Below are 26236 nucleotides of genomic sequence, written 5' to 3'. Positions count from 1 at the left end.
GTAAAAGAAACAAACAAAATAAAACAAACTCCTCAAGGGGTTTCAGCAAATCATCTTTAAAGGCCAGGTGAGGGAGGAGTGTGGTTGGTTGTTGCAAACTTCTTGGTGTAGGAATCCTTTGTTCTTGCAGATGTCCACATAGATCAGGTCACAATGTTCCTGCAAACTTCCAACAAGACAAATGTTATTCTCTGTTCTGCCACTTGTCAGAGCCTTGAGACTAGGCTATCCTGTATATTTCAGGCTATAGGCAGCATTCTTTTACAAAAGGTGCAGAGCCAGCATGACTAAGCACAGGCAACAAAGCACAAAAGTTAGAGCAAAAGAAACAGATCCAATGTGGAGTCAGATTTGTTCTTCCCTTATTACAATTTCATAGGGTTCCACCCAACCTTGTCTGGTTTTCAGTCATGTTTATAAATACGTGGTTGATAAAAAGGACAAAAACTTGGATAAAATTAGACGTGCTTTCTATGAATTTCAGTGCCCTGGCATTGTCTCTAGTAAAGTGAAAATCAATTATTTGTATACATACATGATTCAGTTTAGAGCTAAATACCAACTTGAAAATAGTATTTTTGGTTTTATGTATATTGAAATAAATAGCTAGCACTTTTTTGCATAGATAACTATATTATGTTGTGCTTCTTTTTGTGTAAGGTTTTGGATTTCTCTCATGCTTAGTGAGATATAATGCCTGGAAGGGTTCCTCCTTGTATAGTCTCTAACACCACTGTGTCTTAGAGAAACATGCATGCATTTGTGAGATGGCCCACAAATTTTGATATAAATCCCTCTTAGACACATGAGATGATGTGAGTAATTGATACAAGATTAGGTACTGGCCTGGAATACTGAGCAAGAACAGACATACTTCTATTAAGAAATGCAATAGTATTTACAGATGTCCTGTAGACACTAGCTGTAATGAAAGTGAAAATTTCTAAATTAAACAGTTGTGTGACATGGCTGAAACACACACACACACAGAGATAGCTAATATAGATATGCTTATCTCTACATGTATTTATATATAGCTATCTTAAACATATTCAATAAGGTAGCAAACTGAAATTTTAAAATAGTATATATGCATATATATTTTTATATATATAAAAGAATTACATACATCATAATGCTGTCTTAAAAAAATCCATCCTATCAAGCATCTAGAATTATTTATAATACCACATCTTACTCTTATTTGTGTCCCCCATAATGAGTTATCCATAGAAATCACTTAATAAATATGTTTTAATAAATAGTGACTGAATAAAATTTGGGTACTTCTCCCAGACTGTGATACATGCAGGGGGGATCCAGCGTTATGTCAGGGCTAACATTAAACATCAGTAAACAGGAGACTGTTGTTAATGACTAGTCACGGGCGTTGTTTTTACTTGTTTTTTAAGGACTGCTCCCCAAGCCCCACATTCTGTAGAATCGTCCTGCTCCTCAAGGCCAAGTTCAGATGTCATTTCCTCCACGGAAGTTGCTCTGATTAACCCAGCCTGAAATAATTTCCTTCCCCTTTGAACTTTTACAATATTTTCCTAATTGACCTAAATTAGTACTTCTTACAGTCTCCCTTTTAGGTATTCACCTATACATCATGTCTTTTCTACTAGATCGTAGGTGTTTTCAGTCAAAGACTGTATCTTTCATATATTTGTACACTAAGCCTTTTGTGAGTAAGTTATTAGTCGATAGTGGCTGACTGCGTGATTCATTCTCTGACTTACATAAAACTGAATGTGCTCCTAAGAGCTATATCCTCCTGTAGTAATTTTGACAGACAAGGAGATCTCCCTGTAAATTTAGAACTTACTCAACTAGTAGATAGTTATGAAATTCACATATAGTCCAGTAAGAAACTCAAATCTCCTGTAGCCAATACAGGAGACTTTTGTTCAAGTAAACATGTTTTATTTGATAAGAAAGCATTAAAATGACCCCAGTGAATTTGTCAATTGCTTCATATGAGCTTTGGCTCAGAACATGCTCCCTTGTCGGTTGTGGTTTTACTAATTCAACACGTCGTGGTCTGTCAAACAGCAGAGTGTTTTGAGATAAGAAAGTTCAATGCACAAAGGTGTTTTCTATTCTATTCCTACCATTGAAAAAATGCTAATGGGGCTCCAAAGTGACACACTGATGATGCTGACCAGATGCAAGATCAGTCCACAGCATCTGGCCCTGCCACGTGTCTGCTGTTATGTTTTCACATTGCCTCCCTCGGTCCCTCTATTCCAGTCCTAATGGTCCCTTCCTGCTCTCTAAACATACCCAGCAACCTCCCTGTTTAGGACATCTATCCTGACCTTGTTCACTTTGTATTAAACACTATTATTTCAGATAGATTCTTAGTTCACTTTCCTGCTTCATGCAGGTTTCAGCTCAAATACCTCTTAGCAGAATAGTGTTCGTGGAAAGAGCAACCTAAACGAGCATCTCTGCCCTTGCTTTCCTGCATTCTTCTTGTTTGACCATCACAAGTGGTCAAGTTCAATGATAGAATGAGCAGTTGTCACTACCAAGTGTTAAATCATGTTCTAAATACCCTAAAAACAAACACTTAAAGAGATGCACGGGAGCTTAACACTCATTCAGCTTTTTATGGTATTGAACTTTAAATGGAATGTATTGAGTGGCTTCTAAAAAAGGTATCTAGCGAATATTTATTATTGGGTCTGCTCAATCACCTCTTCCTTCTCCTAGGAAACTATTCCATTGTCACTCCAACCATGGGTTTCTTGGGAAGGCCTAGAAATCACAGTATTTCCACCCACACCTCCCTCCCCTCCTGGGTGTATTCTAGTACACTGCCTTCAGTAACTGGTCCAGGGATGGACAGGGGACTCAAAGAAGGTCGGTAAAGATTCCTCTCCCGAGAATTTTCTGGCTGGAGCTCATGAAAAAAATGCTCACTTTTCTTATATAAGACCCTGGAACTTTTGGCATAGTAGACATGAAAGAATAAAGCCAACACAGCGAGGAAAGAAATGATGAGCGTGGAGAGAGAGGCAGAGACAGGGACAGAGAGAGACAGAGAGAAAGAAGGAGAAGGAGAGAGAAAGAGGGAAAGAAATGGGAAGGGAAGAGAAAGAAAGGAAAGGGAGAGAGGAAGGAAGAAAAATGGTGTTGGAGTCCTTGTTCTAATTTTTCCCAAGACCAGCTCCACCAAACTCTTTACACTTAAGTGAACCCGTAAATGTTCTCTCTTTTTTTCCCTTAAATAATTCAACCTAATCACCCTGATTAATGCAGGATACAATATAGTAAAATTAGGGAACAACATCTTCAGCAGGCGTTTTTACAATAAATGTGGGGAAAGACGTCTATTTTTTAATGTTTTATACTTATTGTCAATAAATGACAAGAGAATAACCTCAAAATGAGATTCAGGTAAGCTATCTCTGCAGGAGTCTGAGCTAATGAGATCCAGGTATATGTCTTTCTGGTGAACTAGATTGACATAAAGATAGAACTCGAATACTTAGAAAAGGATGGACAGTATATTTCTTAAAGTGTCTTAATATTCTCTCAATCTGTCTCTGACAAAAGCTAGGTAGAAGCAAATTCATGATTAAACTCCATGAAAGAGGTGCAAGAATTTGTCAAGGTCCAGCCAGAAAGCAGGCTACATATCAGCAATGGACTACAGAGAACTGGTTATACAGGTGATAGGAGAATGCTACAACTGAATGGCAGACAGTGAGTCACACAGGAGATAAGCAGGGCCTGGATTAGGGCGGGGCGAGCCAGGCACCTAGGATACAAAATTTAGGAGGTGCCCATGTTCAGGTGCTGACCTTGTTCTGCCCAACCCTGTGAGTAAGGGTCTCCTAAAATCTTGCTCCCTGGGTGCCTCACTTCTAAGGAGGCACTCTTGAGATTAGCAGCAGCAAGGGGACCACTGCTAGAACTGCAGTGAGGCCTCCGGGCTGGATGGACAAAGGAAGAGGACAGTGTTACTGGAGCTCATCATCCAGAGTCACCAGGAGAGAGTTGGAACCATGGTCATAATGGGCCTTTGGAGCCGCAGATGTACCCCCTGAAGCAATCAGAGAGTCGGGGCTAGTCTAGCTTCTCCATCCAATGGAGCCTTCTTTTGGCTGAACCCAGCAGTAGTCCAGCTAGGACTACTGGACTTCGGGAGTTTAGGGATGCAGCCTGCAGGGATCAGTCCCCTGTGATAAGGTGCACAAAAGGGATGGACAAGCAAGACCTCTGGGAGCAAATGGCTTGACTGTCACAGGGCTGTGTCCTTTGGAGAACAGAGGAGCGGATGGCACCTTTCTTGTTCTGTTGGGAAAGCTGAGAAGCCTAACTTGTATTCTTGCCCAGGGAGGTTATTTGGCTAATCCGTTTTTTGTTTTTTTTTCCCTATGATTGATATTTGGTGTATTTTCCTGCATAACCCATAAGTGAATTTTTTTTCTCTGAATGTTATCTCGCCAGTGAGGGAAATAGCTCTTGAACTGGGCTCAGATCTCAAGGTTTCCATCTGCTTTTCTACTCTCATTCTTAACGAAGGGTGGCATTGAATTTAAGATGCTTACAAGTATTAAGGTTATAAAAAATCCTAAAATATGTTACAGGTCATGTGGAAGCTTTTGTAAGCCTATGGTATTTGGCAGCTTTGGCACAAATACCAAGTATGTGTGGGTTTGGCACCTTTCAGGAGAATCTTCAAGAAGTGTTTTTCTTTTAAAACTGTGTTTTATATGACTTTTTCTTGGCTATTAGCACTGGACATCCTAGTTGGATGCCATCTGGAGGCTTATGGCATGTGGCCTTCCCAAGAAGTCACTGTCTTATTTAGAATTTTCCTGTCATGTGTTCCAAGGAACGGACCTACCACATTGATGTGTTGTCTCAACTACAATAGCAGAAGCCCTTAATTTTATTTTTATTTGGCTATGTTTATAGCTTTATGACAGAGTTAGATGTTATTGAACAAGCTGCATTCAACATGCATTTGTAGAACGCCTTAGGATTGGATAAAACCCTAGAAACCATAAAAGTCAATAAGCTTCAGTGACCATAGAAGGGATTCCTTCTACAACCTTTGGATGGTCTTTTAATACTTTCAATGGCAGGGAGATCATTATTTTGAGAGGGAACCCATTTAAGTTTGGGGAGCTTTAAATGGCTAGAGAGTTATTTCTCATAATCAACCAAAATCTACCTCTGCCTATTTTCCTCTGGAATTATACAGAATATGTCTATTTTCTTGACCACATAATGATCTTGAACTATGTAACTACAACCATCATCTACCTCTGAATTCTACCCAAGATAAATACTCACAAATGCCTCAAACATTGGTTATATCATGTTTTCCAGATATGTTCGTTGGCTCCAAATCTCCTTCATCTCCTGTTTATTTAACTGTAACGATATCTACATTTGTTTTCCCACCTTTTTTGTATAACTGGCCTTAACTGGGAAGCAACCCTTTTTTTTTTTTTTTTTTTTGGTTTTCAAATAATCATTTATCAAGAAAGGAAGCAGGGAGAGAGAAACTCATTCTTGATTTCATGTGTACTCAGTTTTTCTCTTCTTTCAAGTTGAATTCACTGCTTATACAAATTAGTACCATTATTACCGTAACTATCTTGTAAGATATTTTGATCATGGTGGCTCTAGCGTAAGCAAGGTCTTTGGTAACTCATTTACAAATCAAGTTGAACTTGAGCTATTGAAAATGGACAATAAAGATGTGAGTGGTAAGACTTGTACGGTGACATAATATTATAAAATGCTTTAAACCCTATATCCATGTAAATATATGACAATGTCCGATTTAATGAATTTGTCCATTTAAATGTCCCCAAATAAATGTCTCCTAATAATTGGCTGAATACATTCATCAGCTTAGTGTTCATCAGCTTAGTCATTTCTTATTTAAAATAGGGTCTCAAGTTTCTCCTGCACACCTTTTCCTCCTATTCCTAGGGGAGAGCTAAGTTTCAAGGGAGCTGAAGTATCATCCTGCCATTGGGCATGGGTCACCTGGTCTGATGGCATCTTAGTCCTCCCTTATCACCCTGAGGTGGAGTTCTCCAGCCTGTTCGTCCTTTGACCTTGTAATGATACCATGACCATGGTCTGTGGATGTTGGCCTAGTCTCTACACCTTTCTGGTCATGATCCTGGTTCCTTCCTGCCCACCAGTGATCTCTCAGCTCTACTGGGGGAAATGAAAAATTATATGCTTTCTATGCCAGGTGTGAGTGCCCTATTGTTTTTCCAGCTGCCTTGAGTCCTCCTTGCCAGGCACCTCACTTAGCCTTTGCTGCCCTGGCATCCCACAGCTGGACAGGAGATTTTGAGTCTTGAAATTCCTCTCCAGCCTACCCCCTTTGGAAGCAGAACCAGTCCCTTCTGCTCTAGGGCTCCTCTAAATCTATCTGGAATTTCTGTCACGTGTTACCCACAACCACATCCCTGGTACTCAGCAGAGAGGAGGAGCCTTGGGCTCTTCTCAGGGACCCGGGAAACTCATTGTTATACCTTTTAAAGTTATTTTACTGCCCCATGGAGACCGATACTTTGAGTTATAAGAATATTGAATCATGAGTTCGAGCATTACCAAACCATGAGCTCACCCCTGATGCAGACACACAAATAGAAATGGGTACGTAATGGAAGACTAAAAAAAAAAAGAGTTAAAGTTAGTTTTGAACAATCATGAAAGCTTTAAGAAACACGTGTTAAATATCCAGTTTTCTCTATAATGATTTTCAAGAAAGCAGCTTCAACCTTCCACAAGAGTTGATGGTATATTCCATTTTCATTCATGGATCCTCCTCCACTTAGTTGTTAAGCTAGAAATCACACGGCTCCTGTTAATAACACTATATATATATATATATATATATATATATATATATATATATATACACACACACATATATGTATATATGTATATATATATATATTCTTTTCAGGTTCTTTTCCTTTATAGGTTATTACAAAATGTTTGAGTAGAGTTCCCTGTGCTATACAGTAGGTCCTTGTTGTTTATCTATTTTATATAAAGCAGTGTGTATCTGCTAATCCCAAACTCCTAATTTATCCCCCAATTCCTCCTTTGGTAACCATTGTTTGTTTTCTACGTCTGTGGGTCTGTTCCTGTTTTGTAAATAAGTTTATTTGTATCATCTTTTTAGATTCCACTTATAAGGGATATCATATATTTGTCTTTCTCTGACTTACTTCACTTAGTATCTTATTTAATATTAGTCTTCACTCATTTAGAAACCATTTTATCTCATAAATTTATCTCAAATTTATTCCATAACAAAAATCTTTTTTTAGCTTTTGCTTCATTTTAAATACTCACCACCATTGGCTGCATGGGTTGCACTAATTTTCTGACTAGAGTTTCTACTTAGATATTTCTTAACTTTTTATCCATCTCAGTTATTGCTCCCTTGCTACTAAAATCTGCTTGAAACAAAATGCTGATGATGGTACAATTATTCATATACTTTAAGTAGGTCTTTAGTTCCTAGAGAATAAAATTCAGCTCGTACAGAATGGCATCCAGGGCCTCCCATGATAGGAGCTGTATTCCATCCACACCCCAACACTCCCTACAATAAAAGTCTCATTAAAATCTCAGTGTACCCTTGGCCTGTTCATCATCTGTGTATTTTCTCAAGCTGTTCTCTCCCTGTAGAATATGCCTTTCCTCACCATCCCCCACTTGTCAACATCCTTCAGGGTCCAATTCAGAGCCAAACTAGTCGTCACACTTTTCACCATACCCCACCCATCCTTGCTTCACGATAAAATATAGAAACCATCTCACTGATGTGTCTAAACAGCTTTGTTTATAATTTTCATAATAGCTACCACAGTCTACTTTGCATCGTAGTTCTCTGTATTTATTAATATCTTCTCTGCCAGGTCATTAACTTAACGATGTGCTGGTTACTACTTTTTGTTTCCAGGCAACAGTGGCCAACTCAAGCTACCTTGAGCAAAGAAAGAGACTGTATTATGAGGAATAGGGGTGTGTCAGGAAAGCCTCTTAAAGGAACCAGAGGAGTAAGAGCAGAGATTTGGAAGCCTTCCCACTGAATCTCAGCTCTCACCATTTACCCAATATGTGTCACTATGCGTGGTCACAGTAAACATTCTGTGGCTCAAGTTTCTCACATATAAAAAGAGGATGGTAATAAGAGTACCTACTTCCTAGGATTACTGCATGGTTTACTTGGCATGGCTCTCATGAAATGTTATTTCAAAAACAAAAGTGGAACTTTTTGGGAAAGACTGCTGCCTTGCATTTGTGGTACTAGCGCTTGCTTGGCATTGCAAATAACTTGATCTGGGGAGAGAAGAGGAGCCTCACCGAACTTCTTTGTGGTTAACACTTACTGCTTTAGGGTCCTTTATTTGACAGGGAGATTGGTAAAGTGAGTAATACGCTATTTTTGGAACATAAGCTTAGACAATTTGAAAATGTTGTTTGGGCACAATATTTAACCCGGACCTACACCTTAAAAACTCATCAGGGTAACAGAATGTTCTGTTACCCGGGTGCCCATTGAAATTTATAAGGAATTCCAGAAGATATGTGAGTGTGAGCAGGTCTGTTAAGGCAGTATGGTGACCTGGGAGGCCCAGAGACACTTTCAGGTTTCCTATAGGTGAAAACTTGTCATCATGACACTAAGATATTGTCCTTTTTCACCGTTCTCAAATAAACTGTGGGTTTTCTAACGAGTGGAAAGCAGATGCCCATGAGAATCTAGGTGTCTTAATAAAGAGATCCATGTTGGTTTCTAATGTATTCATGAATTATAATAAGGGTGACTATATACATTAAAAAAAAAAAAAAAAAGGTGGGGAGGAAATGAAGCTGGATCGCAGGAAGGACCAAAAAGCTGTCTGGAATTCAGGTGGCATTTCTCTAATTTGAATGTCTCATTCCACCCCCTCCTATAGACCAAATTTCTCTGCTCCTCATTGCTCATGGAAAAAACTGCTTAACCAGAGCTCATGTGCTGTGCATCTCACCTCTTAGAAAGATAGAGTCTGTCTTTGTCTCTGCTCCACATTCTGGGGGAGGAGCCTGTGACTGACTCAATTTTGGTTCCAACAGCTGCCACCAAAATTAACAGAGTCACTGAGCAAACAAACAAGCAGGTTCCATAAACTTATCTTTATGAGAAGGAATTTCCAAGAGAAGAAGGTTTAGGGAGCAAAGTGCGTAGTGATCCACTGACGTATCTCATTGATTTTGCTATCCTCAGAACTTCGTTCTGTGTCTCCAGTTGGATTGGATCGAGTTCAAGTCAATTCCATGTATAGGCAGACTTGCACTCCTTGATCCTACAACTATTCTTCAAAATATTTGAATTTGTTCATTTGCACTTTCAAAAATATTTGAATGTAACTTGTTAGTTCAAGGTATTATGCCATATACTGAGGGTATCATGGAGTGAGGTAGCGTGAAGTTCTTGACCTCATGATGCTAATAGATATTGCTTGCTGCTTTGACTTTAAAAAAAAATGTATTGTTCCCACTCTCCCAAGCCCTGCCTGGTCTGTGAGTATTGATGACACTGTTAGTTCTTTGCCAGCACCACTGTGTTTTCAATTCTTTTTTTTCTCTTAATGTTCTTTTATTCTTTTCGAACATTTTGTTATATTTCACGATATTAGGCAGGCTTCCCACTAACATCTATTTTGGAAATTACTTACCTCCTACCAGTGCAACTGCAGAAGCATGAAGACCTTAGTTCTAGACCTATGTCTTCCACCAAAGACCTCTGTGACTTTGGGGAACCCCCTAAGAGCTCTGGGGCTTAGCTCTTTCCCTTTAAACCAAAATCAATCAACCAATCAATTATTAATCATATAAGGGATTTTTTAAAATATTTATTTATTTTTTGGCTACATTGGGTCTTCATTGCTGCACATGGGCTTTCCTTAGTTGTGGCTAGCGGTGGCTACTCTTCATTGTAGTGTGCAGGTTTCTCAGTGGCTTCTCTTGCATGGGTGCTAGGTGCGTGGGCTTCAGTAGTTGTGGCACGTGGGCTCAATAGTTGTGGCTCACAGGCTCTAGAGCGCAGGCTCAGTAGTTGTAGCACACAGGCTTAGTTGCTGCGTGGCATGTGGGATCTTCCTGGCCCAGGATTGAACCCATGTCCCCTGCATTGGCAGGCGGATTCTTAACCACTGCGCTACCAGGGAAGTCCATGTAAGGGATTTTGACTAAATTATCTGGCCGTAAATATCTGTGATTTGTACATTGTTATAAAAAAATACATTGTGACTTCTACCTTTAGAGATGCACAATCTTTGTCTACACAGTGTCAGTTATCCACGTCCCCTTTTCTTTCTCCTCATTTCGTTGCCATTGTCTCCATTCATCATGTTTTATGCACATGTTGAGAGCATCGTGAAAGTGGAGTAAGGCTGGGTCTAAGAGGAGCTGAAATGAGACAGTCAACTCTTTCCAGGACTCTCAGCCAATGAACTCAGTTACTGTGTGTCTGAGAAGACTGACCATTGATTTTCCTTGGAAGCTTCAGGGTTACTGTTCCTTTAATAGTCTATGTCACTCTGTCCCCTCCTTTTGCCCCACCTCATGGCACAGTTTTTTCCATTAATTTCCTGGCTGAGCTCCATGTTTCTGCCCTAACCTCAAACTCATCCCCACCTCTCAAAGGCTCTTTGGTTAATTTTCTGCTCTAGTGTGGTCTGATTCTTTACCCCCATTCAATGAGGCCTGTCCTTTATGGTTTCCAACTCACCTGTCTCTCCATTCGCATACTCCCACACTGAAATCTGCCCAACTCTCTCCTTCATTTATCATACACACATCCTCCATCTGCCTCTATATCCTTGTCATACACGTGTGAAAGCCAAGACTTCTCGCGTGTTATATACCAAGCTATGGGATATGCACTTTCTGTGGAACATTCACGTATATCCTGAACAAGCCCATGAATCAGTGATGTTAAATTCATTTTACAGCTGGAGGAACAGAGAGGTAAAGCAACATCCTCAAGATCACACAGCTAACAGGTGGGCAGAGCAGGTTCAAGCTGAAGTCTGTCTCCTGAAACCAGTCTTGGAAGCATGAGACTGTAGGTCTCTGTTTTTCTTTTAATCTATTGCCACCTCACCCCTGTTCTATTTCTGCTGAAATGACCCATTTCAAAACTTGTCAATGGCATGAATCCAGTAAATTTTTTCAGATCTCATTTTCCTTAACTATGCTCAACATTCATCACTGTGGTGTATTTAGGGAAGTTTCTACCCTGTTCTGTGACACTGAACTTCCCCCTGAACTAATTCATCTTCCTTCTCCTAATTCCAAAAAGTGAGTGTTTACTATATACCAGAATTTGAATCTCTGTTCTTCTTTCCTACACAAATTCCTTCAGAGAAATCAGAAATGGAATAAATCAAGACAAAATTACTTTTTTCTTATTTTTAATTGCTCTAAGAGATAACTGACTGCCTAAAGGAAAAAAAGTAGCAAGGTATTATGAGTTTATATATGTAAAACTAAAAGGTAAGGAAACAGTAACACCAAGGATGGGTGGAAGGAATTGAGAATATATTGTATATAATATTTTAAGGTTCTTCCCTCCATGTAGCATAGATATTTGAAGCTAGTCTATTATTAATTAAGTAATATTAATTTAATTGTATTGTTATACTGTAAACCTTTGGGTAACTACTCAACAACTTAAAGAAGAGGTAGAAATATTAAGGAAGAGATAAAATAGAATCATAAAAAATACCCAATTAACAAAAGAAAAAAGATAGAAAAAGAAAGACAAAACATAGAACAAATAGAACAGATAGAAAATAGCTAGCAGATTTTAATCCAACCATATCAGTTGGTGTATTAGTTCTAATTGTCTATGCTGACATAGCAGCCTCTCCCCCCAACAGAAACAATGGCTCAAACACAGGGATGTTTGTTCCTTACGCATTAGAGGGTCCACTGCATGTGTTCCTGGCAGCAGGCATCTTTCCTCCGGGTGGTTGCTTAAGCACCTGGCTCTTTCCATTTTGTGGCTTGCCATTCCCTCAGGCCTCATTGTCACGGGCATTTAACCATTAAAAAGGAAGAAGACACATAGTTTGTGAAAGGACTTGTTCTGGAAATGGCCTGCATCTCTTTGTTTGCATGCCATTGGCTAACCCACAGTCATGCAGCCTCGCCTGCATGAAAGGGCAGTTAGGTAACGTTGTCTAGCTGAGTCCCAAATAAGAGGAGACAGATTTTTTTGGTGAAGAAACAGCACTGTCTGCTACAGACGAACAGCTAAACTGTTAGAAATCTTCAAACTTTATTATCCATAAAAGTCACCTTGGAGTTTGAAACAATGCATATACTTGGTCTTTACAAGAAAAAAAAATCAGATTTGGGGGTACGGCACAGAAATCTATATTTTATTTTGTACCAGTAGATTAGAGAGCATGGATGGTAACTGAAGGAGGGCCTATGGGAGCCAGCAATATCCACTCAAGAAGAGGCTAGAGGAGATGATTCTGAGAGAAATCATCTGTAGGGTTTGGATTGAATCCAAGAAATGAGAAAATAGAGCCTGAGGTAGACCAATGTATTTCTGGGGTGCTATCCTGGCAGAAGAAGGAAATGATTGAGAAAGAAGGGTACACATTTATTAATAAGGTTTCTTTGTACTAAGTACGAGTGGTATATATTTATTATAGATAATTGTTAATCTAGAAATACAAATGAGTTATATCAAACATAGTTACTATCCTACTTTTTTATCTTATCATCATTTTGCCATACCATTATATATTTCAGAACAATTTAATTGTCTCCTATCACTTATTAACTATTTCCCTATTGTACATTCCACTGTTACAAATAATAATACAAAGAATAGCCATCCTTGAACATAAATCTATATTAACGTTTCTGCCTATTTTCCTGGTCTAGCTTCCTAGAAATACAATCATTGGGACAAACAGTCCTTTACTTTCTCAATTTCTTGATAATGTTGAGTTGTGTAGAAATTTTTTCAGAAAGTTGAAGAAAGTCTGATGAGAAAATGAAGTCTTTTTTTAAAGTTTTCAGTCTCTTTTAAAAATTTAATTTAATTTTTATTTTATATTGGAGGATATTTATTTGCTCCATTGGGTCTTCTGTTGCTGCACATAGGCTTTCTCTAGTTGTGGCAAGTGGGGACTGCTCTTCATTGTGGTGCATGGACTCCTCATTGCTGTGGCTTCTCTTGTTGCAGAGCATGGGCTCTAGGTGCATGGGCTTCAGTAGTTGCGGCACATGGGCTCAATAGTTGTGGCTCACGGGCTTAGTTGCTTCGCGGCATGTGGGATCTTCCTGGAGCAGAGATCAAACCTGTGTCTCCTGCATTGGCAGGTGGATTCTCAACCACTGCGCCACCTAGGAAGTCCCTGGAGGATAGTTGATTTACAGTATTGTGTTAGTTTCAGGTGTACAGCAAAGTGACTCAGTTATACCTATACATGTATCCATTCTTTTTTGGATTCTTTTCCCATATAGATTATTGCAGAATACTGAGTAGAGTTCCCTGTGTTATATAGTAGGTCCTTGTTGGCTATCTATTTTATGTACTATAGTGTGTATATGTTAATCCCAGTCTCCTAATGTATCCCCCCACTTCCCAGTTTTCCTCTTTGGTAACCATAAGTTTGCTATTGAAGTCTGTGAGCCTGTTTCTGTTTTGTAAACAAGTTCATTTGCATTTTTTTTTAGATTCCACATATGTGATATATTTGTCTTTCTCTGACTTGCTTCACTTAGTATGATAATCTCTAGGTCCATCCATGTTGCTGGAATCGCATTATTTCATTCTTTTTATGGCTGAGTAGTATTCCATTGTATATATGTACCACATCTTCAGAAAATTAAATCTTTTGATTTGTCAATGGCTCTCTCCTTAATTCACACCCTTCCGCTCAGAGGTGTTATAAGGATTAAATGCAACCAGGTATGTAAAGTGTTTAGTGATTCACCTGGCATTTAATAAGCACATAGTCAGTGCTTATTACACATAATTTATTTATTATTTATTTATTTATTTATTTTATTGGCTGTGTTGGGTTTTTTTGCTGTGCGTGGGCTTTCTTTTAGTTGTGGTGAGTGGGGGCTACTCTTCGTTGTGGTGCGCGGGCTCCTCATTGCCATGGCTTCTCTTGTTGCGGAGCACGGGCTCTAGGCGCGTGGGCTTCAGTAGTTGCAGCACATGGGCTCAATAGTTGTGGCTCATGGGCTTAGTTGCTCCGCGGCATGTGGGATCTTCCTGGAGCAGGGATTGAACCCGTGTCCCCTGCACTGGCAGGTGGATTCTTAACCACTGCACCACCTAGGAAGCCCCACACATTAACTATTAATACTGAACGGTAGCACACAGGTGTTATACCTGTTACGCTCTGTCACATACTAACTGTGTAAAGCACGGACCGTCACTTCCCTTTGCTAAGCCTCAGTTTCCTCATCAGTAAATGAGCCTGAATTACTGCCCACTTACCTTGATTTTGTAGAGCTTTCTCATATGTGAAGCATTGGCACGGTATCTGTGATAAAATAAGCCTTCAGTCAGTGTTCACTGATAGTATTTATTTTTTCTGAGTCTACTGAAATTGAGAATTTCCTTATCTATTTTTCCATTTCCTTATTCCCTTCTATGTTCACACTCCCATTTCTATCTCAATTTGAAGTATACTAAATGAAAGTACAAATATTATCTATTTCATTATGTGTGGTGTGGCAGGGAGGAGTGAAGCATGTAGGAAACCCTTTTCAAAGACAAGAGCTGGTCTATGAAAGCATTAGTAATCCATCACATTGGCTCAGTCACCCCCCCCCAGCAAGGTATCATGATTCACATACCAATTTTCAGTGTATGAAAGCACTAGGCTTTATTCATGCATGCCAACAGTTCGTTATCTGTGGTTTACAAAGCATGAGATGTTCACAGTACCCATGAATGGCAGGTAGTTGGTACCATAGCTCAGTATACGGTAGCTCTTCAGAGTACTGGGAGAGAAGCATCCCAGGGCAAGATCTGGGCTCCCTGGAAAGAGTGCTGTGACCCAGTGGTCTGGCTGCTGGGGGAGAAGTAGAATCTCACGTACAGATAGTTACAGTCCTCTGTTGGAGGGAATATTAGCTGTGAGGCACAAGTCAGAGGGAAAATATTAGGAAAAAAATGAGTGTATTTGTAATATTTTATCCTCCATGAATATTTTTCTTTGTCCCCGTGAGTAGCTTAAATCCCAAAATGAGTAATTTCTCTATCAGAGATATATTTGTTATTTTAAATCAAATGTAACATTATTACAGATTTCTAAAGAAAAATTTGGTCTTAGAGGGCAAAAACGTAGATGTCATTTCAAAACATAACGTTACCAAAATTCTTCTATATGTTCCTTGATATGAGCTTCAGTACCTAAAATTGTAGATTTCATTAAATATTTTGAAGTCAGACATATATGGAAGATTATACATTTTGATTTGAGTCCTCTTCTTATATTTCTCAGTTTTGTTTGGAGAATAAGTTCTTACAGCACCAAGAAAAAGTCGAGATGATACTTTCAGTTATATCAGCATGATCTGGGCGCCTAAGGGCTAACAAAGTTAACAAAGTTAACTCCCCTGAGAGTTCACCTGACACTGTAGTACAGTAGTAAGCCTCACGCTATGTAGATCTATAGCTAATTTGCCATTTTCCAGAAGAAGTGGCCACTCATATTTTATCCATTTTCCTCAGCCTTAAGTCCAAGTACATGTCTGGGAGCTTAAGTAGATGGAGCCCATAATTGCACTCACCAGGCTTGTCATAATCTGGGTCACTAGGTTAATAGCTTTGGTCATGAGCTTTGAGGAAAGTGGAAGCCAAGGTCACCTCCACCCTTTGAGTTCTGGGTTTGTTCCATTTCTTATTTGGTAATAGTGAGCTACTTCTCAGTGAAGGCAAAATATATAGTAAATTTAATTTCTAACGCTAATCTCCACAAGCTACAGAGCTCTTTATGTATTCCAAGGCCCTGGCACAAAGAACGTGCTCAATAAACATGTTCAAGTCGAAGAATAATTAAAAAATATGAATTGAACCACAGTCGATGTGTTATACACCATTAATAAGTTTCCTTATCTTAAGGGTAAGAGAAATTTTTTTTTTTTTTGCATAATATAAAGCTATTTACTTATATATTTGCCATTTCTGGGCTGGAACACAGTGGCATTTCATTGCTTTACTTTAACTTGGTGGAGTTTGGTGTTACATCGCCACCTTGTGGTTGTGGATCTTAAGATGTTTCCTTCAAAACAAAACCCAAATGCTTTTTCTGTTAACATTCTGTATGGTTCAGAAAACCATTTGTGCTTGTGTGCTTACCCACACACACACATCAGGAATCTGAACATCTGAAAGCAGTGTTTTAGATTTGGAGACATGGGAAATGAAATATCTAAGAATAATCTTTTAGTGCAGTCTTGTATGATAAAATCAGCTATGCAGCCCATCTACTGTTATCAAATACATGAGGATATTATAGCAAATGTAATGCATTTATTATAATACTATGATTTCAATAGCAAAGTACAAATATATTTCCTCTATTTACTGTAAAGAACAGAGAAGAAATAATGCTTTTTTCCCTGCTCTGTTAAGAACTTGTTTACATCATATTATGTACCGTTTCTAATGGGACCGGGAATTAGAGATAAAGAAAACATACACGGTGAAATCAAATTTTCTTAGATGACTATGACTAGAAATTTCCAAAGCAGCTTGTTCAGAAATAAAATCATCTAACTTAGTGTATAGGTAACACTATCCATTGAGAAGATCTGTTTTTCTGGAGAACAAAATAGCACATTTAATAGAGGACAGAATTGAGAGGATATTGCATAGAAAGTTCTATTTTTAAAGGACTATGTTTTTTTTTTTTTTAAGAGAGACTTTAAAAGGAACACATGTCTCCATATTCTCCTTCACAGCTAAGGTATACTTCAGTAAACTCTTTAAATTTGCTGATTGAAATTTTAAATCCACACACTGCTCTTAGAATTGATTCAATTAATTTGTGACTAGCACTCACAGAAACATAATCTGTTCCAGAGCTAATGTGATGGTAAGAAAGAGGAAAGGACCATTTTCCAGGGAGCCTTTCGCCAGATCCTGTCTGCCTTTATGAGATTATGCCCTGCAGTCTTACACCCTAAAAAGATCAGTTAGTTGCAAAATAATATCGTTAATCAAGAAATTCAGTCGTAGGTTTATTTATTCTCATTTTCATTTATTTCCTGTCATTCTATGGCAAGCTACAGTTTGCAGAAGGCTTTCTTTTTCTTTTTCTAATTATATATGTAATTACATTCGTTGTGGGGCCATTGGAAAACAAAGACAAACAGAATTAAAATAAAATAAATTACCTGTCATCATACCACCCAGTGATCACTGTTGTTAACACTTTGGTATATTGTCCAAATTCCACTTTTTTTTTTTTTTTGAAAATGGGATTATGGGTCCGTACACCATGGTAATGTCCTGTAATCTGTTTCTTTCCCTTAACTATGCATTTACATAGCATTTATCATACCATTTTACAGCTATGCCTTAGTTAATTTAAATTAGTCCCCATTACAGACATTTGGGTGGTTTTCAAACTTTTATTCATATAAACTATACTGCGAAGAATCTATGTATAAGGGATGTGTTTCATGTGTGACACATATACATGCCCCCTTTTGTCTATTTGTTTTTATTTCTTACCTAATTATTTACTTGGAATTTGTGAAATATTCCTAGGAAGTACTTTTTGATAGGAATTTCTAGGGTAATGGATATTGGCCATTAGGACTAATTATTAGCTAATTGCTGAACAGAAAGAAGTTCCAATTTATTTTCCTAACAGGTTAAGTTTTCCTGTTTACCCTCAGTTCCAGCACACCTCCTTTTTGTCATTGACATTTATCGAAGTCTAATGCACATTCAGAAAATCGCACAAATCATAATCCCTCATGGTAGGCTGAAGCCGTCTTTCACCTCTCATGCTGGTGCTGCTGACATTCACTACCCCATACTTTTGGGGTTGTGCTTTCAAAAACTGATTGTCCCGAAAAGTTGATCCATCCTGGTTAACCCTTTGCCACCCCAGGGTACAGAGCATCTCTAAAATGAAAGCTCACTCATATCCACAGTTGGTAAAGACTGCAATGGATGAGAACCTTGCCTCGGGGGTTCCCACACTTAATTACACAAGAGAATCACCAAGGGGAGTTTTAAAGAAATATCAATGCCTGACCCCATTCCTGGACAGAGATTCTGGGGAGAAACTTGGATGTTAGTTTTAAAAGGTCCCCAGGTGATTATAATTGGTAGGGATTGAGAACCACTGAAACCTCTGTCTCCATGAGTGATAGATACACTTCTACTGAATAGATAAATTTTAACCTATAGGTGGAGAATGCCTCTGCCTATTTGATGTCCTGGCAGACTCCCAGAGATGAGCCAGTGTCTTAACCTTTGTCTTTTCCAACTACTGGACAATTTCACAGATTTCACTCCTAGAGCATAATTCCTTAGACTGACTATTTTGATTCACTGCAAATGTAGACTATCCTAAATGGACCCAGTACTTTAGCTAGTCAGTTATTAACACCCAAATATGATGGAGCTTTGAGAGATGTCATGATAAAGGAGGAAGGGCATTGCAACCTTCCCATGTTGAGGAGTATAATGAGAAGAAATGGAGGTGCAAACAAATTATGTTGTAAACTTGCACTAGTCCCAAAGGCATCCCTGGCTTTTGGACTATGGCTCTGTCCTTGGGAGCCTTAGTAAACATTCTAGGTTACAAGGGAAAGTCTAGAACAGTAAAATTGTGCAGCCCCTTAAACCATAATGGAAAAGAATATAAAAAAGAATGTATGTGTGTGTGTGTGTGTGTGTGTGTGTGTATATAAAAATCACTTGACTGTATAGCAGAAATTAACACAACATTGTAAAACAACATATATTTCAGTAAAAAAAATGTGCAGCCCCCTTGGCATGTCAAAGGAGACAAGGGCCAACTGAAGAGCTCCCAGTGGACAAATCTCAAGCAACTTGAGCAACAAGATGTATACAGGAATATTGGATTACAACCCAAAGTACTGAATAAATACCCATGAGTCTCTACTGATATAAACAAATGTTTAAATAAATAAATAAATATGGGAGAATAGACAAATCTCTCATATGCAAAATTTCTAAATAATTTAGGTAGATATTCTCCACTCCTTAAGTGTGAGCTGCACATAGTGATGTTTTTCCAAAAAGTACCATATGGAAAAGGGGGTGTGGGATCAAGGTGAACATAATCAGTTGCAAACCATATAGTACATACCCTTGATAAGAATGACACTTCACCTACGTTGCCCTCCTTACAAAACTTTAGGACTCCAGTCTAACCATGAGAAAACATCAGACTAACCCACATTGAAAGACATTGTACAAAACACATGTAAAGTACAAGTACAACTGAAAATTGTCAAGGTCAATTTGGACAAAGAATGTCTGAGAAGGTGTCACAGTCACAGCATCCTAAGGAGACAAGACAACTAAAATGTAATGTGGTACCTGGATGAGTTCCCAGAACAGGAAAAGGACATTAGCTTCCAAACTAAGGAAATTTGAATCATGTGTGGACTTTAGTTCATAATAACATTATATGTGTCCATTAGTTGTGACAAATATACCATAATGATATAAGATGTGAACAATAGGGGAAATTGTGTGTAATGTATGGGAATGCTCTGTACTTCTCAAATTTTCTGAAAATCTAAAACTATTCTAAAATTAAAAGTTTATCAAAAAAGTAAAGGAAAAAGAAAGAAAGTGTGATTCCCCAGAGCAGCAGTGAGAACAGCATCTGGGATCTTGTTAAAAATTCAAATTCTCAGGGCCCAGCCCAGACCTCCAGAATCAGAAACTCTGGGGATGTAGCACCAATTTGTGATTCTGCTTTTGTGATTGAGAACTGCTGATCTAGCAGATTGGCCAAGGGCTCTGCTTTTGAGCACTTCTCATTTTAGATGAGATCATGTTACTTTTTCTTCAATGTCTAGGAGTGAAGAGTCAGATTAGGACCCTTGGTGGCTTCCGATTTCCCAATTGTTACTTTCCACAGAGGGATGCTAAGCTTGCCTCTCTTCTCGTGTTATTCAAATCTGATTCCCAGGGTCCCTTTCAGACCCTTTTGTAGTCATGTCTTTCAACTCTTCCAGCCCACAGAGATCTCCACCTTGGATATCCCAAGACTCATAACATGAACAAACTTGCATGTCTCCAGAGGCCACAAATCACAGCAGAGTGTGAATTCTCCAGAGACAGAGGTGACCTTGGGCAAATTGTGTGATCCCTCTGTACTTGAGTTTCTTCATCTGTGATTTGGGAATGAAGGAAGAGTATCTACCTCAGGGTTTTTGTGGGAGTTGTGAGTTAGTATCATAAGGTGCTAATAATAATATCCAGTACTTAGTAAGGACCTGGTAAATGTGAGGTGGTGCAATTGTTAGTGGTGGATATCCTGCCTCCTAAATATCTCTTCACTTTTCCCAAAACAGCAGGGTTTTGTGTGCAAAATAAAGTAATGGCTCAATAAAGATGAGGTGAATTGAGTGAATGTATTGAGCCCACAAAATACAAGTTCAAACATAGGGACAGTCCCTTCCCCCCATCTGTCTAAGGCATCTTGATTTTCAGTCAGGATGTTGGAAATATTTCATGTTGGTTATATAAGGCTTTTAGAATAAAGCTCAAAATTAGGTTAGAAAATATACCCCAGGTGTGAATTAATCTTACTTCAAGCTTCACCCCCTACCTTTGTTCTGTTATCAATGAAAACACCATTTCAATTTTGATCTAAGAATATTCTCATTCCCTAGATCCTTAGCAAGAATGTCTGTTAGCCTAAAAGATGAGATTAGTCAGAAAAGAAATCAGCACCTCGGGGGCAGTTCTAGCAACAGGTGGGTAAATGAATATGTTGGAATTGTGGTTCAGATTTTCCTTATTTGCTCTTTGAAATGGGTTAAATAGAAATGCAACAACTTACATGCCGTAAAGAGACAAGCCTTGGGTGTTTGGGTTTGTTTTCCAGATGGGGATTAATGTGGTGGATTCTGCTGTATCCGGATTAGGTGGTTGCCCTTATGCAAAAGGTGCTTCTGGGAACGTAGCCACTGAGGATTTGATCTACATGCTTAATGGCCTGGGGGTCAAGACAGTAAGTTAACTTAGTATATTTTAATATTCATACATTCCTTGCAGATTCAAATTGGAATGCCTCTTGGATTTGGGAAGCAACTTTGAGGTCAAGTTTTACTACACTTTTGCTCTTTGCTAAAATGCACAGTGGGAAAATACAATAAAAATTCTTGGGGAGGATTTATAAAGTAACTTATTACTATAGCTAGATCACCAGTAATGCTACCATTTCACATGTTTATGGTGCCTCATGACCTCCAAAGTGCTTTTTCATCTAGTATCTGATTTGATTTCACAAATCAGATATGAGTTAGAGCCTGTCTTTGCTGTTATGATTGTTGTTTTTGCCATTTTGTTTTCTTTGGAGGCAAAATAAGATCTTAGTTTTCTCACAGTGACAGGTAGGGCTTCTGGAAGAGAGCCCAGGGCACTTTTGAAATGGCCAGTGGAGGAGCAGAGCTTAATAATACTTAGCATATGAAACACCGAACAGCAAGAATAGTCTCTTTACAAGAGGTACCTGAAAAAGTCACGTGCTCTATAATAACACCCACCAAAATTAGTATCTTGTTTTGCCACATGCTTGTTAAAATGGTCTGCTATTCTACAAGGCAGATTTTTCTTAAAGAAAAAAGTATAAAAGGGAAAAAAAACTGTTCACAGACAATCAGAAGTTCAAAATATTTTCTGAGATGTAAACTGTCACCTGGATTACTGAATGGAATTGTCCTCTCCATCTCTTCCCTCTCTCCTCTTCTCTTGCTCTACTGAGTGATGCTGCTGCAGCAGTGAACTTGTCTGCAGTCTCCTTCCCTGCGGCATTTGGTTTCTCAACTCCATCCCTTGCTCCTGCTTTCATCACCCCTTGGAGTGGGCTTACTCCCCATACTTGATTTCATCGGGAGAGTGAGGCACCACCATCCTCAGAAATGCACCTTCTAGCATCTCCTTGCTGATTACCCAGGGCCACACTGATGGGTTCCCTCTCCTCCATGTTTCTGGCTACCTTCTGTGTCTTCTTCTGAACCTACCACAAGGTTGTAGAACCATCTTCTTTCTGTGTCGAGCTCCCCTTGCAGGCAGAGAGCTAATATTACAGCTGATACACAGGTGCCTGTTGCCTAGAAATCCTCAATAATATTCATTGAAAGACTGATATCACTTGGCACTAAACACCAGAAGCTGTTGCCTCTCTTCTCCGATTAGGGATAGCTGTTACAAAGTAGCCTGATCGTTTCCATCATTTCCATTAGAAATGTATGATGTCACCATAGAAGTAGAAGTCATTTCTTTTTTTTAAATTTATTTTATTTAAGTATAGTTCACCTACAATATTGTGTTAATTTCTACTGTACAGCAAAGTGATTCAGTTATATATCATATACATATTTTTTCATATACTTTTTTTCATATTCTTTTCCATTATAATTTATCACAGGACATTGAATACAGTTCCCTGGGCTATACAGTAGGGCTTTGTTGTTTATCCATCCTATATATAATAGTTTGCATCTGCTGATCCCAAACTCCCAATCCATAGAAATTCTCTCTTGAAGATTTAGATGACTCAGTTGAACTCAGCTGATGCTTCATATGTGTTAGGCCATGCGGGTCCAAATGCAAATAAGCCATGTCTCCATTCCTAAGACTTTCACAATTCAAGGAGAATTGTTACGTTGTATAGCAGCCAACAAGCCAAGACTCTCTGTAGAACTCCATCACTATGTTTCCCATGCCTAGTCAATTACCAAGAGCCACTGATTCAACTTCTAAAGTATTTTGGTTGTTTGTTCCTTCCTTACTATTCTTGCTGTAACTACATCAGCACAAGTTCTTATTTCTTTCCTGAATACTCATCCTCCACACTGGTCTCCTGAATTCAGCCTGCCTTTAAATTCACCCGCCATGCTACCATAAAAGATTTCATCTAAAATACAAATATGAATATGCCTTGCTCCTGCTTGGGCACTCAGCAGTGGAGTTCCACTTTCTGAAAAGTGAGGCTATGTTCTATCACATACTGTGTGGCCTTTTATACCTTTTCCAGTCACCTCTGCCCATTACTTTCAATGTATCCTGTGGTATTTTTCACATGCCTCGTACTCTTCTCTGCTTATTCCTCCTCCTTCTTCTCAAGGACTCATACTCTCCATACAAGCCTCAGGTCAGGATTTACCTTCCTGGCACCCTTCCCTGACACATTCCTCTTCATTTGTTTCCATGTCCTTTTGCTCAGTGGGTTGATGCCCTGTAGCTCTGCCCTCATGATCATCAGAGCATCTCTCTCTCTCTCTCTCTCTCTCTCTCTCTTTCTCTCTCAGTGACGTTAATTGCAGTATAGGATTTCCTGTTTAGGGCTCCATATTGCCTGCTTGACCACTGGTACCCTGAAGACAGAAACTATATTCTTCATGAAGTTCTTGAAACCCCTGAATGTATGTACATGAGGCATATTTAAGTACCTGGTTTAAGTGCTAAATGATTTAAGAATAAATGCAACATTATTTCATAAAGGTATCTGTTCATTAAATAAAGTGGTGGAGGAAGGCCAAAACAATTCTTTGATATGATCCCACTGTGTAATTACTATAAATGGAATTACTGGAAAGAAAAGAAGAATTCTGGTGACTAAAATCTTCTTATTGTCTTTTGTTAGATGTAATTCAGAAATGAAAGATGCATGTAGCTTATTATTTACAAAATGTACATATCACTGGATTAAAGATGTGAAACCAAAATGTACCTAACAGATACTCTACCCAAAATCAATACCATGACAAAACCAAAGCAAATGTTAGTACCCTAAAAACAACTTCCTAATACAAAGAAACAGTGAAAATTGCTTACCTGTCATTTTACAAAATATTTTTGATGATTCTTAAACAGTGGTGAACTACAAAGAAAACAGTGCCCTAAAAGTTTCTAGAGAGAAGTAACTAGCCAAATGAAAATGATCGCTTTATGATCACTGGTATGAAAAGCCCCTATGAGTATTTATACTTGTCTGTTTTAAGAAAACAACAAACAACATAAATTTTAAAAACTACTCCTTAATGGCAAGGGAGCCTGAGTCTGTTCAGTTTTAAGTCTATGTTGTTTCTAGTCCCTGTTGAGGAACGACATAGGAGCTTACACAATGCTACACTGGGCATATCTTTGGTTAATCCACCCAACACTCTGCCCCCCACCCCCACCTCCAGTGACAGCACAGGTGTGGGGTGAAAACCGCAACGGTGATCTTTGGCTCCACCAAGCCCAAGATGATGAGCCTGCCTTGAACTTGGCCTTCATACCCAACTGCCGATCTGTCATCCGTGGATTTGCCAAAGCCTTTGTTGATCCTATTTATGCTTTCAGACAGTACAACCTCTCAGGCAAACAAGTTCCAGATGTGTACTAAATACTACTTCATTTTATTTGACTATCTCCTTCAATTTCATGCCAGTAACAGTGTTTCTGAATATGGCTAAAAATCATGCACTCATCTTTTCTGTATTTCTTACAGCTTTATCAGGTTTGTTTATATACTAAGATATACTAAGAAGTTTTTTTTTTGTCTCCTGAGTCCGTACCTATAAACTCCTCCAAACCGTTATCATTTTAATTGCCTTTTACTGATATTTTGTAGAGCTTTCTGGTTCTACCGTTGTCCTTTGTAGAGTTTAGGTACCAGAACGAATTACACTGGGTTATTCAGGTGTGGCTAGCCTATTGTTTTATACTAGGGTCAGATTCATGGTATGTTTAAATAAAGCAGAAAAATCTAAAATCTACATAATTCATGGAGAAAAATGTTGCACCCCTCAAATCAATAATGAACAACATTTTGTTTAGTAACTTTAAATGGTTAACTAACTGCTAATATTATTAAGAGGAATCTGTTTTGTCTTCTTTCTCCCTAATGCCCCTTCCTACCTGGTATCACTGTCATCTTTGCCTCACCAGGGTGTGAATCTTTACAAAGTGATGGAAGCTGGCGACTTCATCTGCAAAGCTGTGAATAAAACTACAAACTCTAAAGTAGCACAAGCCTCATTCAATGCTTAACTTGAATGCATTTGTGATTTAAGGCTGAGAAGCTCCATTTCAGCTACAGATACTCATCTGAAAATCATTACTGTCAACTTGCTTTGAAATGTGAAGTAATAGATAAGAGTGGGGGAAAAGAAGGAGATACTTTGATAAAGAATATCGCTGGATAGATTACGAAGTCCACAGCAAGACATACCAGTCATCAGGTAAATTGCAAGCCGAGGCTAAATAATAAAATTTGTAGCCATGCTTTGAACTTGGAGAAAAGTCTACTCTTTTGCTCTTATAGAAATAACTTTAATTTAGTCGACGTGAAAATTGACTTCAGATTTCCCTAAGTATCAAATACTGTGTTAATACTTAATCAAGCTGGCTTAGCACAACGTACATATCGTCAGTAGTTTATGAGCTCCTGCATGGTGTGCAAAGTGTGTGGCCTCCATATTATACGTTACGTGCCTCTGGATTTCAACTTTCCATTTGCCAAGTCAGTTAAATTATGGAACAAGCGCCAAGTCTCCATCTGACCCTACATAATTTTTAGCAATAGAACTTTTATATTTCAAGTATGCTAACATCTGTTAACTATTTCAGTGACTTTATCTTGTTCCAAGAGGCTGTGGTCAATGGCCAGATGCCACATCCTGGAAACATATTACCTCCCGTGTTTGTCACGTGCATCCAGTTTACCATGCTTTCCCTTTCATCAGTTGTAGCAAAAACCCGGCAGGGGTGGGTGTGGGGTTACTCAGACATTGAGAAATAAAAGGTACAACTTTCATCCCAATATCTAAGTTGCAGTGATGAGAAGAGAGTGATACATATAATTTTATCATTTTTAGCTCACTTCATATTGCCCAAAAAAGTCACTGTGATTCTAAGAATATTAAGGCACTTATTAAAATTCATGAAAAAGGAAACTTTTCCATTAATTCAGGGTAGTTTGATTAAGTC

General features: G+C 38.6%; 1 protein-coding gene across 3 annotated transcripts in view; it reads left to right on the top strand.

Moving 5' to 3' along the window:
* HMGCLL1 (3-hydroxymethyl-3-methylglutaryl-CoA lyase like 1) overlaps positions 1-25400 on the top strand; it is a 140126-nt gene extending 114726 nt beyond the window's left edge. For all 3 annotated transcript variants that reach the window (XM_057699393.1, XM_057699392.1, XM_057699391.1), the window contains 2 exons: positions 21144-21269; positions 25196-25400. In XM_057699393.1, the coding sequence (XP_057555376.1) occupies positions 21144-21269; positions 25196-25297 (228 nt within the window). In that variant the 3' untranslated portion in view covers positions 25298-25400. The remainder of the gene's footprint in view (positions 1-21143; positions 21270-25195) is intronic.
* The last annotated feature ends 836 nt before the right edge of the window (positions 25401-26236 follow it).

This window comes from Hippopotamus amphibius, chromosome 11 (assembly GCF_030028045.1).
Source record: "Hippopotamus amphibius kiboko isolate mHipAmp2 chromosome 11, mHipAmp2.hap2, whole genome shotgun sequence".
NCBI classification, from domain to species: domain Eukaryota; kingdom Metazoa; phylum Chordata; class Mammalia; order Artiodactyla; family Hippopotamidae; genus Hippopotamus; species Hippopotamus amphibius.
This window is presented reverse-complemented; position numbering and strand designations above follow the sequence as displayed.